Below are 15,297 nucleotides of genomic sequence, written 5' to 3' on the forward strand. Positions count from 1 at the left end.
TTTATGCCATTATATTAGTTGTTAGAAATTTTGCATGCTGTTTTGTTGTCATGACTCATGTCGCAGATATCTGCACTGGAACGGGGACGCAAAGTGGAGGAACTCCAGAAGAGGCTTGTGGAGTCTGAAATGCTAAGAACTCGATACAACCGCAAAGTGGCTCTGCTCAAAGATCAGGTAAGTTGATGAGAATATTATATTACCACACTCTGATCTTGATTCATATAGTCAGTCTGAAGAAGAACAGACGCTTTCTGACAGAGCAAAGGATATCTGAACAACTGCTGACTGACTCTACAGCTGAGATAGCTCTTTCTGACAGTCCTTAATAAGTACTCCCTGCCTTTCCTCCTGAGACTGGAAACATCCACTTTCAAAAACATTGTGTCCTGCCTGAAATACAAGATGATGTACAAGGTCCAGAAATCCAGTAACATTTATTGGTTGAAAGTGTAGGTATAATTGATTTAAAACAAATTTTAGTGAATTCAGACAGTGACAGTGAACATTCTGTGTTGGTAAACATTGATGATAATGAAGATGCAGACATTGGTGATAGTGACTGAGATTTCAGTCTCTCTCTCCCTCCAGATAGGAATTTTCTCTAGTAGGTTTTGGCTGTAGCATGCACCAAAAGACACTGGACACTTTTTAACTTTTGCTTCCTTTTTTTAAACTATTTTTAAATTATTTATTTTCTGAGATGTAGCGACTGAGACCAATCATTATACAGAAAAATTCATAAGATATGCAATGCAGCTTTGGCAACTAGTGATAGTGAATGAAACATCATAGTTCTCGGAGTGTTTATATGCTAATGGGAATGTTGGTCCTTATTCTAAGTGCTTCTAGGATTACCACCGTACCAATCTGAAATACTAAGGTGATGTAAATTACATCCTCATGTTTTGCAGATATTACAAGACTTTCCTATAAAATGTGAATTAAGTTGAAAAAAATTGATAGATATTACAGCTATTTCAGTCAAAGTATGCTTTTTGTGTTTGTGTGTGAATTTAAAGGCTCATCTCCTCTGTTATCAGTTTATTTAAATACTTTAGTGGTTGGTTTTTTGTGAACAATGTACTGGTTCTAAGACAACAGGGGATTTCTTGATCAACTGAATGTTCATTAATTACTTGAAGATTACTGTGTACTGTACAAAAAAAATTCCACAGGGCTGATTCTAGAAGGTACATTCAAGGACTTGATGTTTCTGTGAATAGACCCGTGCATTAAATGTGCATGTCATTAAATTGTACAGTTTGTGACTAAGAAAATTTGCCTGCTAATAATTAGGACTTAAGAGTCTTTGTATACCTATTAAAGTGTTTTCAGGTATAAAAAGTATTCATTTTGTGTTACTGCACAGGTGCGAACGACAAGCCAGACAGTAGAACAGGAACGTTCTCTGAATGACCATTCAGTACAGTTGCTGCGGGATGAACTGGGAAGTGTGAAGCAGACTTTGTCTGACTGTCAGCGCAGGGAGAATGCTGTAAGTTGTATTTATGTTTGCTTGTGTGATAGTGCAACAAAACAAATGGATCTAAAGTTGCTTCTTTAATGAGATTTTCCATTTCAGTATCTTGTTGATAAATTGCTTGTTTTGAATGTGCTAAGAGTGCATAATGGAGAGGTAGTGTCTAGCTGTACAAGTTTCATTTTGAGACGGCCTTAACACATTTTGATTAAATTTTGTGTTAGGAGTATACAATAAAACTTGTAAAGCAAATGTTATTTAGTTCCACTTTGGTCCAGTGTGACCTCTTAACTAAACAGGTCCATCCTTTTTATCATTTTATGCATGCTTTGCACAGAACACATAAAGTCAGCAATGAATGGACAGGTCACATCCATCAATTTACATATCATCTCCAAAACGTTTGAATGGATGTCAGTGAAATTTGGTATTGGGGCATAAAACATTGTTGGGGAAAATTATAACCTCTATTTGAAACTTTTTTGATGTGGTGGATGTTTGGCTACATTATTGAACTAGGAATATAAGTTATGGCTCCCTGTGTATTGTGATGTCTGTAGTGTGGACAACTTTAGAACAATACATTTATATGTGGAATAAATGAAGATGAAAGACATTGAGGTGTGCAAAATCACAAGGAATAAATCTGGAAAACATGTGGCTGTGTAATATTGGTTTCCCTCCTTAGCTGCTGAGTTTCCGTACATCAGTTGGTAAGCTGCTGGGTACGGATGGGAACCTGCCAGACTATGAACTTATTGCACGTCTACAGAAACTGGTTCATGCACATCGTGACTTCACATTGGTGTCACGACGCTATGATGATCCACTGCTGCTGCGAAACAGTCCTCCTGTTGGTGGTACAAGGACACCTATGATGCTGGGTCCTAGTCCTGGGGGTTCTCGAACCCCCCACTATGATGACTCGGGATTTGTTGACCCACCTGATCTCAGTACTCCAGATGATAGTGATGATGTAAATGGAATATACAACAAACGCCCCATTCGGACATCAACATGATAGTTATGCTCAGAAAGCTGGCTGACTGGCTTTCTGGTGGGATTTTGTTATTTAGTTTAACCCTCTGAAGTTTAAGCTCATTTGAAAATAATTACAAATTTATTTTCTATTGCATAGAAATATAGCACTTCTATAACAAAGTTTAAGTAGTTCTGCTGTTTAAGGAAATAATCACCATTTATTCTGGGAGATCATATAAAATCTATAAATATACTCCATTGATAAAATTAATAATTAGAGGCTGTTTAAACAGATGGTACGTATAGTTGTCAAGTGAACTTGGAAGGATTGATGTACATGTTTGTTATGCATCCTATCCAATTTGTTTTGTTCATAATTTGAGTTTTATCAAAATAGGGCCATATATTACTTGTTTATTGGTTTTAAGATGCTATATATACATCATAGATTATGTAAGTGTTGAAAGTTAATCTTTTAAATTCCTCTTATGCGATACATGTTCTGTTATTCAGAAAGCCAAAGTGGCTAGTGGGGTGTTATGTCTAGTCTGTATGACTTACTATGGGAACGAATACCTGCCTGCTGCTTGTTGACCACAGATGAGCTGATTGCCTGCAGCCATATATGTAAGCTAAACATGTACACATCTTATAGCTTTATATATTTTACATATCATTTTACCCTGTGCAATAAATTAGAAAGTGTTTTATATGTAAAAATCAAGATGTAAAAGACATTAAAATATATATATTTATAGGTGGTGAAATTAACAACACAGGGAAGATCAGAAAAGGGGGGAGGGTTCTGTAGAGGAAGACAATCAAGTTAAAAACTTTATCACAGCCTTGGAATGTTGAGGCCTGAAGACAATGTAAATTACAAATATTATTACCCAGTACTAATGTGTGGACCTGAAACACAGACAGAAAGATAAAAGTGTATGAAATTTTTAAGAAGCATCACAAGGAAAATAAGGAGAAAATGATATAATCAAAGAGCAATTGTGAGTTTTAAGATGCTTAAAGAATGAACATTATAGTGATTTAGATGTATTGTTCAAATGATGTAATTAAAGTACTTAGAATAGCTCTGGAAGTAAGAAGTAAAGTCCCAAAGACTAATGAAGCCGGATTATTAATGTAACTGATAATAATGAAAGTAAAGGACAAGTAATTTAATTTTCATCAGAGGGAAGATATTTATTGATTGTTTATTTGCCTGTAAATATCATTCTTTTAAATTCCTTTTATATGAAAGGATTTTCATTCCTTAATCCACAGCTGAGTGAAGGCAGCGCCTGAAGAGAGCTTTGAACTGAAATAATGACAAAATTATGCAGTTTATACGTTAGGAATCTGTAGGTGTTGTCCCTGAAGAGATATGTTTATTATTTATTGGAAGCGTATCATAGCTTACATGTGTTCCAGTTGGCTATGGATCACAGTAGTATATTCCTAAACCATTAATGCTGTAGTTAATGTCTGGCTGGTAGCCATGTACTGTTTTATATGATAAAAGTTCTGTAGTATAATGTACACAAAGTGTTACATACATTCCTTCAGATCCTAAAGAGACCGAGTACTGATTTGTTATAGAGGAAGTCATGCCAATGTAGATGAAGGATAATTTGCTACCTTCCATGAATTGACTCAAGCCTGTTTTTGCATTCATCTTTTTAATGCATCTATATAACTGGTTTTGAAGTTTTGAAAGCCTGTTTTGTCCATTCTGTTAAAGTATGCAGACATTTTTCATGGGTGGTTGTTTCTGTTTTATTATATAAAATTTTCTTTTGTACACCTCCGTGTTCAGTTTTGTACAATTTTGTACATCCAGTGACGCTAAGAATGTATTTTTTTAAATATATATTTCACTTTCATATAAAAGTACTGCAACCATTAAACTGCTGACTTAATAAAAATTTTAATTTATTGCTTATATATTATTTTTGAACGCACCAAAAGTAGTCACCAGATAGGCCCTGAATACAGCGTAGAGTCAATAAAATGTTTCACGCAAACGCGGTCAGGCTACTCCCTTCTGGTCCATTAGCTGTTCATTTGTTCAGTGACGCGCGAAGTGAAGGTCCTGAACCGAGAAACCGGCTTTATGAACCATGCCTGCATGAAAACACGCGTCACAAGATGGAAATGTCTGTTTTCCCCTTCAGTGATATTTTTATTATTTTATCCACACAAAGATCTTTATTAAGGTAACCCATACAACATTATTTGAACCAGTGGTTCTCAAACAAAATGTTACCATGGCAGCATTTAGCTTTGAACAGCATTTTGATGTGAGATTTCAAGATCTCACGGTGGTCAAGATGTCGGTATTTGACTGTAGGCAGAGACAACATTAGGAGTAAAATGTTGCCTGATGATGAAGGCGATATGTTTCTCCGAAACCTTGGTTTCAACAATTGGCCGGCCATGCAAACGTTTTAGATGAAGAGAAGGAAACCAACATCATTTGATGCATGGTACTGAAGTAGAAATCTTTGTGCTTACCTGAAATCCTCTTTGTGCCTTCAGTTTCCACAAACGAGTTTCTGGAATTCGTGTAGCGGTGATAAAACCATTACATGTTGAGCGGAAGAACTGCACCTGCTGGAACTTCAGTTGAGTTTGTTGAAGTTTTCTTCTCAGGTTACATTAATGTATTGACAGCCGCGAATAGCCAATGCAGATGAGTCGACTTTAAACTAGTTACTGATCCTATCAATAATAGAATCGTTAGCAGTATCATAATTGCACTGTGTAATGCATCTACCCATATAAGGAATTGGTCTTGAATTTTCTGGCTGGTTTTCGGGTCACTATAACGGCGCGTGCAGGTCAGACGGACGGCCCTGCTAACCCATATACAGTATCGGGAGGTCCGAGACCGGCTTTTGCGACGTTTTGGCAATCTACAAGAAGTTCGAGAGATGTTATTTGAGAAATATCCTTCAAATAAGCAACTCTTTAAAGGATATACAGTATTTAAAGCCTGGTTCACCTTCAAGAAGGCTGCATTTATCTCCCACTGCGACATAAAGAATTAACAAAGAACTCGATTTCCGACTGAACTGAAAGATGTGGATGGAGTGTTCAATCCGAGAATATCATGTAGGCTTAGATGTAAAACTTGGCCATCAGAGACAATTAAATTACAGTATGCACAAGTTATTTTACGGACCCTAAGTGAGAACGGTAGCTCGGGCTAATGACAACATACAGTGTCATCTGTTTAAAAACAAGGTTCTGTTTCTACACAAGAGAAAGTCTAGAGCAATACACGAACGGAAAAGGAATGATGTCCTACTATACGCCATGTAGGCGCTTGTGGAAAGAGATGGTATAGCTCCTACTCATTCTTAACCTCGGTACAAGATAGGGGTGTGTGGTCAGCGTCACGCCCTGGCCGCGCTTTACCCCCTCCCCTCCAACGAGAAAGAACTTCAGTACCCTTTGGATAGGAGGCTGAGGCTGGATAGTTTCCTAACACGTACTTTTCGGTGAGACAGTGGACCCGAAAAGACAATCGTTAATGTACATTTACTTATTTTAACATAGAATGGATATTAGCCATCGTTGAAAGATTTTATTTCGTAACAATGAGGAATATGATTTTTTTTACCGATCTTGTGAAGATCTTTAAAATATGTGTCAAAAAGTTGCAGCTGTTTTAATGTGCTCCACAAACCTAATTATCACATTATCACATAAATGTATTCGTGTGGGCTACTCGATACTTATTCTCATTAAGAGGAAGAGGTTTGGATTTCAAATTATGAAAGTCTCTGAAATCACAATCAGTCTAACATAGCTCAAGCGTTACAGTCATTCAGTAACAGAAGTGGTGTATCAGGATTCTTTTGTGATCTTGCTAAGGCTAAGGCTTTGAATGGTTAATCATAGCATAGTAATGATTATATATCTTGTTGTTGAATCAAGAGAAGTGTTAGTAAATGGTTATCTGAAATTGGATTAACAGTAACAGTTTTCTACTGTATAAAATTTCCTCCATCAATAAAATTATCCACTGCTTCACAAAACTCTGTAGTACAGTGCAAAATAAAGCAGGACAAATCCGGTTTGAAATCAAGAAAATGGGGTGTTAATGTCCCAGTTTGTTTGTCTAGATCTTTCAACTTAATGCACAATACGTGTCGACATATCATTGTGTAGCACACTGTAGCGGAGGGAGGCAGTTAAGTCTTGGATCTCGTGTGTTTCAGTTCACTCGCCATTAAAATCGCTAGTATGTCTACTAGGGCGAGTTTGAACTGCGTGTTATAACAGCGCTGTGTTTTGCGTTGCAGTCAGTCTGACGGTGTCTGTGGTAGTACGTGCATATGAAGAGAAATGGCGCCTTAGGAATTTTCAAGGAACCAAACAACTCCTTAGACAGACGGACACTGTATTTACAATTGTAATTACCGATATGTTGGAGCATAAAGTGTTTAGTGGCAGTTTTCTTGTGGTCACATCGGTGTGTTATTGTTTGTGATGTGGAAGACTTGCTCGTGAAGGTAAAATAGTAGTGTTTATCCCAGGCAGGATTCGTGGTCAGAATTTGGCTGCAGATGCAACCCGCAAAACGTAAGTAAAACTAAACAGCATTGATTACCAAGTTCACCAACACAACTAAATAGTGCCGACTGAACACTTGGTGGTTGGGGGCCCATCCGTAGGAGGATGAGCGGGATACTTGCAGCAAATCGGTACTCCACTGCATTTATTCTATCTTATAATGCCAGTCAACCCCAGGCCGGTATGATAATTGCAATGTCGTGACATGCAACAGAATTTTTGTTGTAATAGCCGTCAGGACGCGAAATTTTGGTTATGGCCAAGTTGAAAACCCAGGTTATGGTTGCTTTGTACTCAAGCAGAATTCAAGATGGATGCTGAGAGAAGTTTTTGTATCCAGTTTGTTCAACATTAAGAGGGAAAAATAGAATGTAGTTTAAGAGGGTTCAGTTTGAAGTGTTTGTATTTTTATGTAACACAGGCTGTACAGATTAAAAGGTTCAGTTGGCACGACCAATTCATGGCGGAGGGATACAGAGATTACATGCATCTCATCTCTGTGTCTGCTGCTACGTAATGTGGAAAATGACGCAAAATGTACTTGTAAGTCCAGTAATCTTGATGCAGTTTTTCGAGAATGAGAAAATACGGTAAGCAATTTGACGATAAATGAACTGCTCTTAATTTAGCAGGAAAGTAATATGCACCGTGTACAACTATATACTCGGCCAAAAGCTACACGGCACAGAAATTCAAAAGACCGAGATATAAACGGACATTTCTGTTAAAACCTTAGATCTTATAGGACTTTCCATGTATTCCTACTGCAATTCCATTAGGAATCTGTCAGGACGGTATTTTAAAGTAGGTCGCACCCGCTAACTCTCCATTTCACACAAAAAATGTTCTCAACTTATTACTACAATGCCATTAAATAGTAAGCCACACCTGATCAATCAGCCGTAATCAACTCTGTTCAGAGATCAGAGACGGATATTTGAGAGGTTTATATTTCCTCCAGATTACACAGTGAAGAGCATCACAGGCGGATGAGGACAGGGTTTAATAGCGAACTTTCGTGAACATAACGATAAACTTTTGTGCGTTATAACAAGATGAAATATCCTGACTATGTGAATAACTATGAAGCGCTCAAGGAAAATGCTGTACTATATGGAATAATCATCTTCTCAATCTGTTAGTGCTGAATGGCACTGAAAGTTTTACTGAAGAACTTTTTGTACGCTGTCTTATTGTGTGAACTCGAGTTCTACAATTTCATTCTTGTATCGAGCTGTCTCTTATCTGTAACGTACCAAAACAATGAAGAGAGAAATTACACTGCAGCTTGCCGGAAGTGAATTTTCTCCTTAGCAGCCTGAGTTTTGTTGAGTTCTTATTGCCTGGGAGCGCGTTTTGTACAATTCAGTGTGACGACCATGCTTCCAGGGGTCGCACAGACATGTGTGATGGTAGCTAAAGAAGATTGTAGGCCTACACGCAGCTCTCAGAAGCTTTCTGCTGCCTCCATCATCAGGGCGATGATGGAGGCTATATGGAACGTTTGCAAATGTTAAAAATCGAACACAGCAAAGTGACGAGGAGAACATTTGGACCTGAAAGAGAAGAAGAATTAACAGGAGAATGCAGAAAACTGCATAACGAAGAACTCATAATTGATACTTTTTACCAAACATTATTATTCTCATCAAATCAAGGAGGACGAGATGGGCGGGCACGTAGCACGTTAAGGAGAGACGAGAAATGTTGGTCGGGAAACATCGAGGCCTATGCGTAAACGGGAGTTAAATATTAAAATGTATTGTACAGACAATGAGATGTGATACGAAATGTATTCATCTGGTATAAGTCAGGGTCCAGTGGCGGGCTGGTGTGAGTATAGTAATGGACAGTCATTAAAAGCAGAGATTTTGTTGCTAACTGAGCAACTATTAACTTCCCAGGAAGGACGCTGTGCTACACGGAGGTAGTTAGTTAGTTGGTGTTAAAGATTCCACTTTTCAGAACAACACAAAGCAACTAGGAAAATCATAGTTTTATCTGTTTCCGTCTTTTCGTATTTTTGAAAGAGACGAGAGATGATAAAGCTGGCACACAGACGAATGCCTTCTCGATGTCGCTGAAACAGACGTACAGTGACTTGAATCTTGCGCAATACCTGAGGATATGCCGTGTCATTATAATTGCACGTGGGGTTCCGAGGCGCTGTTTGCATAGTGTGACGCTTTTGTTTCGCAAGTACCGGAAGTATGAGGGCGTGGTTTCCTCAGATTGACACAGTCTTCTAATCATTTTACTGTCTGGAATACTCTGCAGTGTTATATTTCTGTTCAAAGTCTTGATGTTCGTTTATCTAAGATTAGATTGTAGGATTATTATGTTGCTTATAACTACATTGTTTCCCTTGCATTTAGTACCCAGTCTCTTACCAGTAAAAGATTACAATATGCAAAACTCTAAGTTGACCTGTTGTTGTTGTTTATGGGTGTGGAACTTGATTTCTCATCCTCGAGAAAAAAGAATTATGTAATTTGAGAAAAACGTGTTGAGAAGAATATTTGGATCTAGTAGGAAGGAAGTAGCTCAACAAGACACTGCAGAAAACTTCACAGTGAGATGCTTATGATCAACAGAAGATGAGAACTCGACATGGAGGGTAGCACATGTGAGAATTTGAATACAAGTTATAAAACTTCTTTCTTGTCACTTGATTTGTCAGTACTCACCACATATAAAATGCTTTCAAATAGAAGTTTTCCCTCAACACATAAACTATAACTATATAAGTCATAGGACTATATTGGCATTTTTCTTGTGCTCAGAGCTCGTTCTGAGAACCGAAATAACGCCATGGAGCCCCCTATGTTGTTTCTTGTGTGAGGACCTGACCGCGGTTCCTTGTTCAGCGTATTTCCAATTAACCTTCATATTTGGAGGTCTTCTTCCGTTTAATAACGTCTGATTGCAGCTTCGTGTAAAGTAATGGTTTCAGACATAAATGGAATATTTTGGGCAGCTCTGTTTACAATATTCAAAAATTAAATTTTGCAGAGGTTTGAGAAATTGGTAGCCCTAGGGCCTCCATCAAAGTTACGGAGCTGATCATTTAGGTTTACTGGTTTGTCCCCTGAGCTGATAAAGTGCATGTCACGTAGAGTGGAATAACGTGTTTTAATTCGCTGTAGTGTAGCCTCTGATGTATAGTAGAAGTATGCAGTTACGATAGCAGGCGTAGGTCTGTTTTCCACCAGGGCAAGAATGGGAAGAAGTGGCTAGTGGATGCTCCACACTTCTGTATACATGTACAGTACAATGGCTTCACTTGGTTGTTCAGGCAGTAAGTTATGGTTTTTCGATGGACTCGGATACAAGACATGCGTGCAACATTCTTGCGGGGAAACTCTGAGGAAAGTGACCAGTTTGGGAGAATAATATGGAAATTTATAGCTGGAAAATATTTTGTTGCGAGGGTGTAATACGGATTCAACTGGCTCGTGGCCTTGTTCAATGGCCGACTTTCGTAATATCGGTTGCCAATCTTTGGGATCTACGCGCCTGACGACTTGGGTTGGGTATGATTTGATCTGCGACAGTGGTAGGATTTCTTTTTCGCCACCACTGCATCCAAACAGGCTCTAGGAGCCACCCTACTCTTACCAGGGTTACTTCCATGTGCGTAAGGCAACTGGAGAATTAGGTTGACCGACCATTCATCTTCAGCCAGTGCCGCAGTGCGGATAGCGCTTCGAACTTTTTTCCATGCCGTCCTTCGTCATGGCACTCTTCTCCATCTTTGGCGTAAAGATTAGTTACCTGCTTTATGTTAGGGAGATTCCTTGGAAAATCTCGGCCTAAAACTCGCCTTAACGTTCTTTCTTGGTTTTACTCTGTCCCAACAGAAATCCTGGTGAAAGTATCTAAAGCAGTGTATGTACAGTTCTTTCAACGTAATTCACAATCCGCTCGTTCGATGCTACTGAAACATTTGCAGTTGAGAAAGTGTCAACAAAATAAAATACCAGTGAGATTTCTGATTCATATGGCTCATGATAGGGACCGGTGAAAGTCCGTTGTGAACACGATAAAGAATCTTCTTGTTCCATAAAAGTCGGGGAATATGTTGACTAGTTGAGCATGCTGTTGGATTCCCAAGGACTCTGCAGCATGGATTTAGTTGGTGAAACAAGCTCTCTGGAATGCCAGGTAACATGGATTTGGCTACCAGGTTCGCAGACAGGGTTCGTCCCTCTCACTGGTTAACCCTGAACTTGGCTCTTTCGTTCCGTTGACTCCAAACATTCTTCTCCCCCTTCTCTTTTAATCCCTCCTGCTCCTCCCACGGCATCGTTTCTTGTCCCTCCACATTTCTTGTTGCTGCACCTAGCGACGGGACTTTGTAGCCTTACTTTGAATTGTTTCGTTCTGGGGTAACGTAGCTGCTGCCAAGACAACTTGTGATTGTTGTGTGCAATTTATTTTTGTGTTTGTTGGATGTTTTGCGTATAGCAGAGAGAAGTTATGTGACACGTTTATTTACGTTTCGAAGCTGTGCGAAGTGTCCACGGTTGGATACTCTTGTCTCAAGAGCACTGGAATAAGAAAAAGGTAAGTGCTGCATTTAATGTGCAGCCCATGGAAGTCTGACTCAGGAACTACGTCTGGCCTGCGGAATATTAAGTACGAGACACAGTTCTTATAATTATAAGGAAACTTGGTAACACTATCAGTGGATGCACTATACAAAGATAAGTTCTGGGAAGAAGTAAGGGAAGACTTCTCTCACGAGCTGGACAACCCGGGTTCGATTCCTTTCAGGGAAATTTTTTCTTCGCTACGACTTCCAGATCGGCTGTGGGTACTGGCCTTATTTCCTCAGAGGCAAAGCAGCTGGGGCGTGAAGCTGACCAATCATTTCCATCGAGTGCTGAGTTTAAGAATGCGCGGAGCCAAATATCCACTCCTCCGTACGTTTGCATAGGGTGGAGCTTAGTAAAATGTTGATTACAGGTCCTGTTCTTTCTTTCGCCATATTGTTTTGAATAGTCTGAAAAAAGTTATAAGGTGGTGTACATTTTTTAAAGATCGCAGTGTCGCCATATTTGTGTTGTTGATAACTGGGAATTAAAGAACACCGTGTTCGGGTGCCCTATGGAATGGTATTCATGTAGATTTATAAATGTCGGTAATTTGGTTCAGAGGTTATTTAACAATCTTTACATAACTTAGCGAGTAGTTAAAAGTAATTGTCTCGTTGTAGATTTTACTCGTGTAATTAAAGTGTCTGTACGAAGTAGTTTATAGATTACTGGTTTTAATTACGTTTTATTATAATTTGAAAATGCCAGGTCCTTGCATAAAAAAGCCAGAGATTTAGTTTGTATGGTATTTGAATACTGAAGGAGGGTAGCGAACACTGGGTGGGCCGACAGATTCGTTCCTCTGTCTCCCTTGGAGAACCACCCGCATCCCTGTGGCAAGATTGGAAAAAGAGGAATGGAAAAACCTCACCCACAAGACTGTGATATTATAAACTTATGTATCAAGGGCAGGAGGCGAAATACGAAGATTATTTTCAGAAGTTAAGTTGACACTGTGAAAGATAAAACTCGAAAACCTCGTATCTAAACACTTCCAGCTCCTTCAGCACTTCCGGTTTGCCTCCTGATGTAAACTTTGAAACTTTTGTCAGTGTCACGCTGTTCTCAGGCTGTCAAAAGCACTCCTATCGCACATTCTAGCCCGGACACTTGTGCCTACTTCTTGCAGCAACCACACTTCAACAATGGACGTCAGAACTTATCAGATTTTCACCAGACAGCAACATGACGGTTTGCCGGAATCAACGGAAGTCGAAGACCCCAGCTTTGTATAATTGAGTTGTATGCTCCTTTGGGTATGCCATACAAGACCAGAAGACTAAAGCTTGTCATCATTGATTGATTGTAAGCATTAATGGCTGGACAAGGCATTTAGTCCCGAAATATGATATTAAGCTGCTTTCAGGATAATCCCTTGCATGCTACAATCAGTTGATGATTTGTTAAATTGAATTCTTTATGCAGAATACTGTGTCCGCCGAACACTATACATCTACTCCCCTTCCCTAATACAGCTATATATTACTGTTTTTATTCTTACCTTTACATCTAATTTTATGCTATTATTTTCCTATATTTAATTCTGTAGCACAAGATTCGGTCTGTGGTTCCGTTAGCTTACATGTCACATCATAATCGTGTACGATGTGTCGATGCATCACCTGTATCTCGGCAGCTTATCTTTAAAATTAGCCAAGTGGTTCCCTAAATTTATTACTTCACGAACACAATTCCTTGAAAAGTCAAGACACGAAAACATGCAGATAAAATAGTATTTGTGTTCCAAAAAATGTCTCCCTTGTGTCTTAATTTCTGTCCTTACAGACACCCACTCGATTGCAGTTAGACGATTGCTTGGTGTTGCAGAAATTATTTTCCTTCTAAAGAGAAAGGAAGCCTTTATAACTATAGGCCTACATTTCAATTGCTTGTTTATAAGAGTGTACAAAATAGCATTTTTAAGCTGCTCAGTCTTACAGAACAGATTTTCCAAATGTCAGTGTGAGGACAAACCCATTCAGACTGTAGGTAAGTTTCTTTTCGTTCTGCTTTAGGTTACTTGACCTCATTCGAGACATCAGGAAACTCGCTGTGTTCCATTACGTAAGTTTCTCTTGATGGGCGACTCCTATTCTTGAAATTTCTGTAGAGTCATTCTATAGATTCATCAACAAGGAAGATTGGTAAGGTCGCAAGAAAGTTCCGCCTGTGACACCTCATTTGTTTCGTACTACGTACGTGCTTTAGCCATGACACCCTTTCATTGTCGCATTCCTCAAAATCGCGCCTCATCATTAGCACAGATGAGTCAGTGGCCGTCTTGTTATGCATGAGTCTTGTACGACTCTTTCATACATTACAGCGCCCCTCTGCGTCGTTTAAGTAATATTGCGTTTTAGAGCAAGAAGAGAGAATATCTAATGGAGCCAATGAAGGCTTCCGGCCTTTTTCCTAATTAGCTGAAGGAAAACCTGTTAATTTGTTTTCATCCGTGTTTCCGAAGGACAATTTTTTGTTTCGCAGTGTGCAAAATGTAGTGTCCAAATGATGACTCGACCTTCCCGCCTTGCTTCATTCTCTGTCACATTAAGCCATGAACACCAACTGAGAATCCGGCGAAACTAGGTCCTTCTTCGGAACCCTATTAGCAGGCTGTGTGACTTCAAAACTACCCGATCCGACGGTCATCTGGCCCGAGCCACTGTTACCCCTACTGATCCTCACAAATCCGTTCCAGGCTCGACGTTCTCTTACCCGCTATGGGTCTGTCAATATACGAGTAAGTTTGGACACAGCCTTCAGCTTTGCGCATTGAGCTGTAGCATCGGACGTATGATCACAGCGCATTTGTAGCTTCTGCACACACAAAATTATGCAGCTCTGACGTCCCCAGCTGTTTGCTGGGATTGCGAACCCTACCGATTTAGAACCCAAGCACTTTGGCGTTGGGGCGTAAAGATTTAGGCCAGTCCCTAGATCACCAGACCCCCTTCGGAGGGCTGATACACGACTTACACAGATTTACGACCCCTCGGTGAGACGGCCCATTGTAATTTTGGAATCATCAGAAGAGAGCCAAAGGACTGGAATGATTGAGATGATAAGACAAAACAGAAGATGGATCTCTGTCCTCCAGACCTGGAGCGAAGTCTGTAACTAATCAGTAATTTAAGTTAAGTTTTATGTAGAGGTTGCATTTATTAATCGGTTAAGTGAAGCAATGGAAACGTATCTCAAAACTGAACTGAGAAGATATACTTTAACGAGGGTACGTAACACTGTCCAAAACAGATTTTATATTCTGGAAGCGGAACTGGACAGGGGGAAGGAATGACAAAAGAAGAATATAAATTCTGCGCATTATTACATTTCTTGGAACGTTACTGTGAGTGACCTCAGAAACAGAATGTAAAATGAAGAAATAAGCAGACAGTAAACTGCAGACATATCAGTTAAATTGCAGACAACATGAAGACGGAATGGAAGAGTACAGGCGACGTATATGTGTGTTGCAAGGAGCAAATGGAATGCAGGAAGATCTAGAAGTGATGGCGCGAATTTAAATAAGAAACTGGCTGAATGCTCAGGACAGGGACAGGTGACAGGCTCTTGTGAACACGGAAGTTAATCTTCGGCTTCCATAAAATGCGGGGAATTGCTTGACTAGTTTAGCGACTCTTGACTTTTCAGTTAGTT

General features: G+C 39.4%; 2 protein-coding genes across 9 annotated transcripts in view; both read left to right on the top strand.

Moving 5' to 3' along the window:
* Positions 1–3,649, top strand: part of LOC110838680 (coiled-coil domain-containing protein 170) — a 32,187-nt gene extending 28,538 nt beyond the window's left edge. For all 8 annotated transcript variants that reach the window (XM_022082110.2, XM_022082107.2, XM_022082109.2 and 5 more), the window contains 3 exons: positions 67–177; positions 1,373–1,498; positions 2,172–3,649. In XM_022082110.2, coding sequence (XP_021937802.2) covers positions 67–177; positions 1,373–1,498; positions 2,172–2,504 — 570 coding nt within the window. In that variant the 3' untranslated portion in view covers positions 2,505–3,649. The remainder of the gene's footprint in view (positions 1–66; positions 178–1,372; positions 1,499–2,171) is intronic.
* Positions 3,650–6,574: 2,925 nt separating this feature from the next.
* MESR3 (misexpression suppressor of ras 3) overlaps positions 6,575–15,297 on the top strand; it is a 50,925-nt gene continuing 42,202 nt past the window's right edge. Inside the window, exon 1 of the mRNA XM_022082189.2 lies at positions 6,575–7,051. Coding sequence (XP_021937881.1) covers positions 7,036–7,051 — 16 coding nt within the window. The 5' untranslated portion in view covers positions 6,575–7,035. The remainder of the gene's footprint in view (positions 7,052–15,297) is intronic.

The sequence above is a fragment of the Zootermopsis nevadensis genome, unplaced genomic scaffold, assembly GCF_977971745.1.
Source record: "Zootermopsis nevadensis isolate Lab colony 2312 unplaced genomic scaffold, Znev_1.0 Znev_ptg000028l, whole genome shotgun sequence".
Taxonomy (NCBI): Eukaryota; Metazoa; Arthropoda; class Insecta; order Blattodea; family Termopsidae; genus Zootermopsis; species Zootermopsis nevadensis.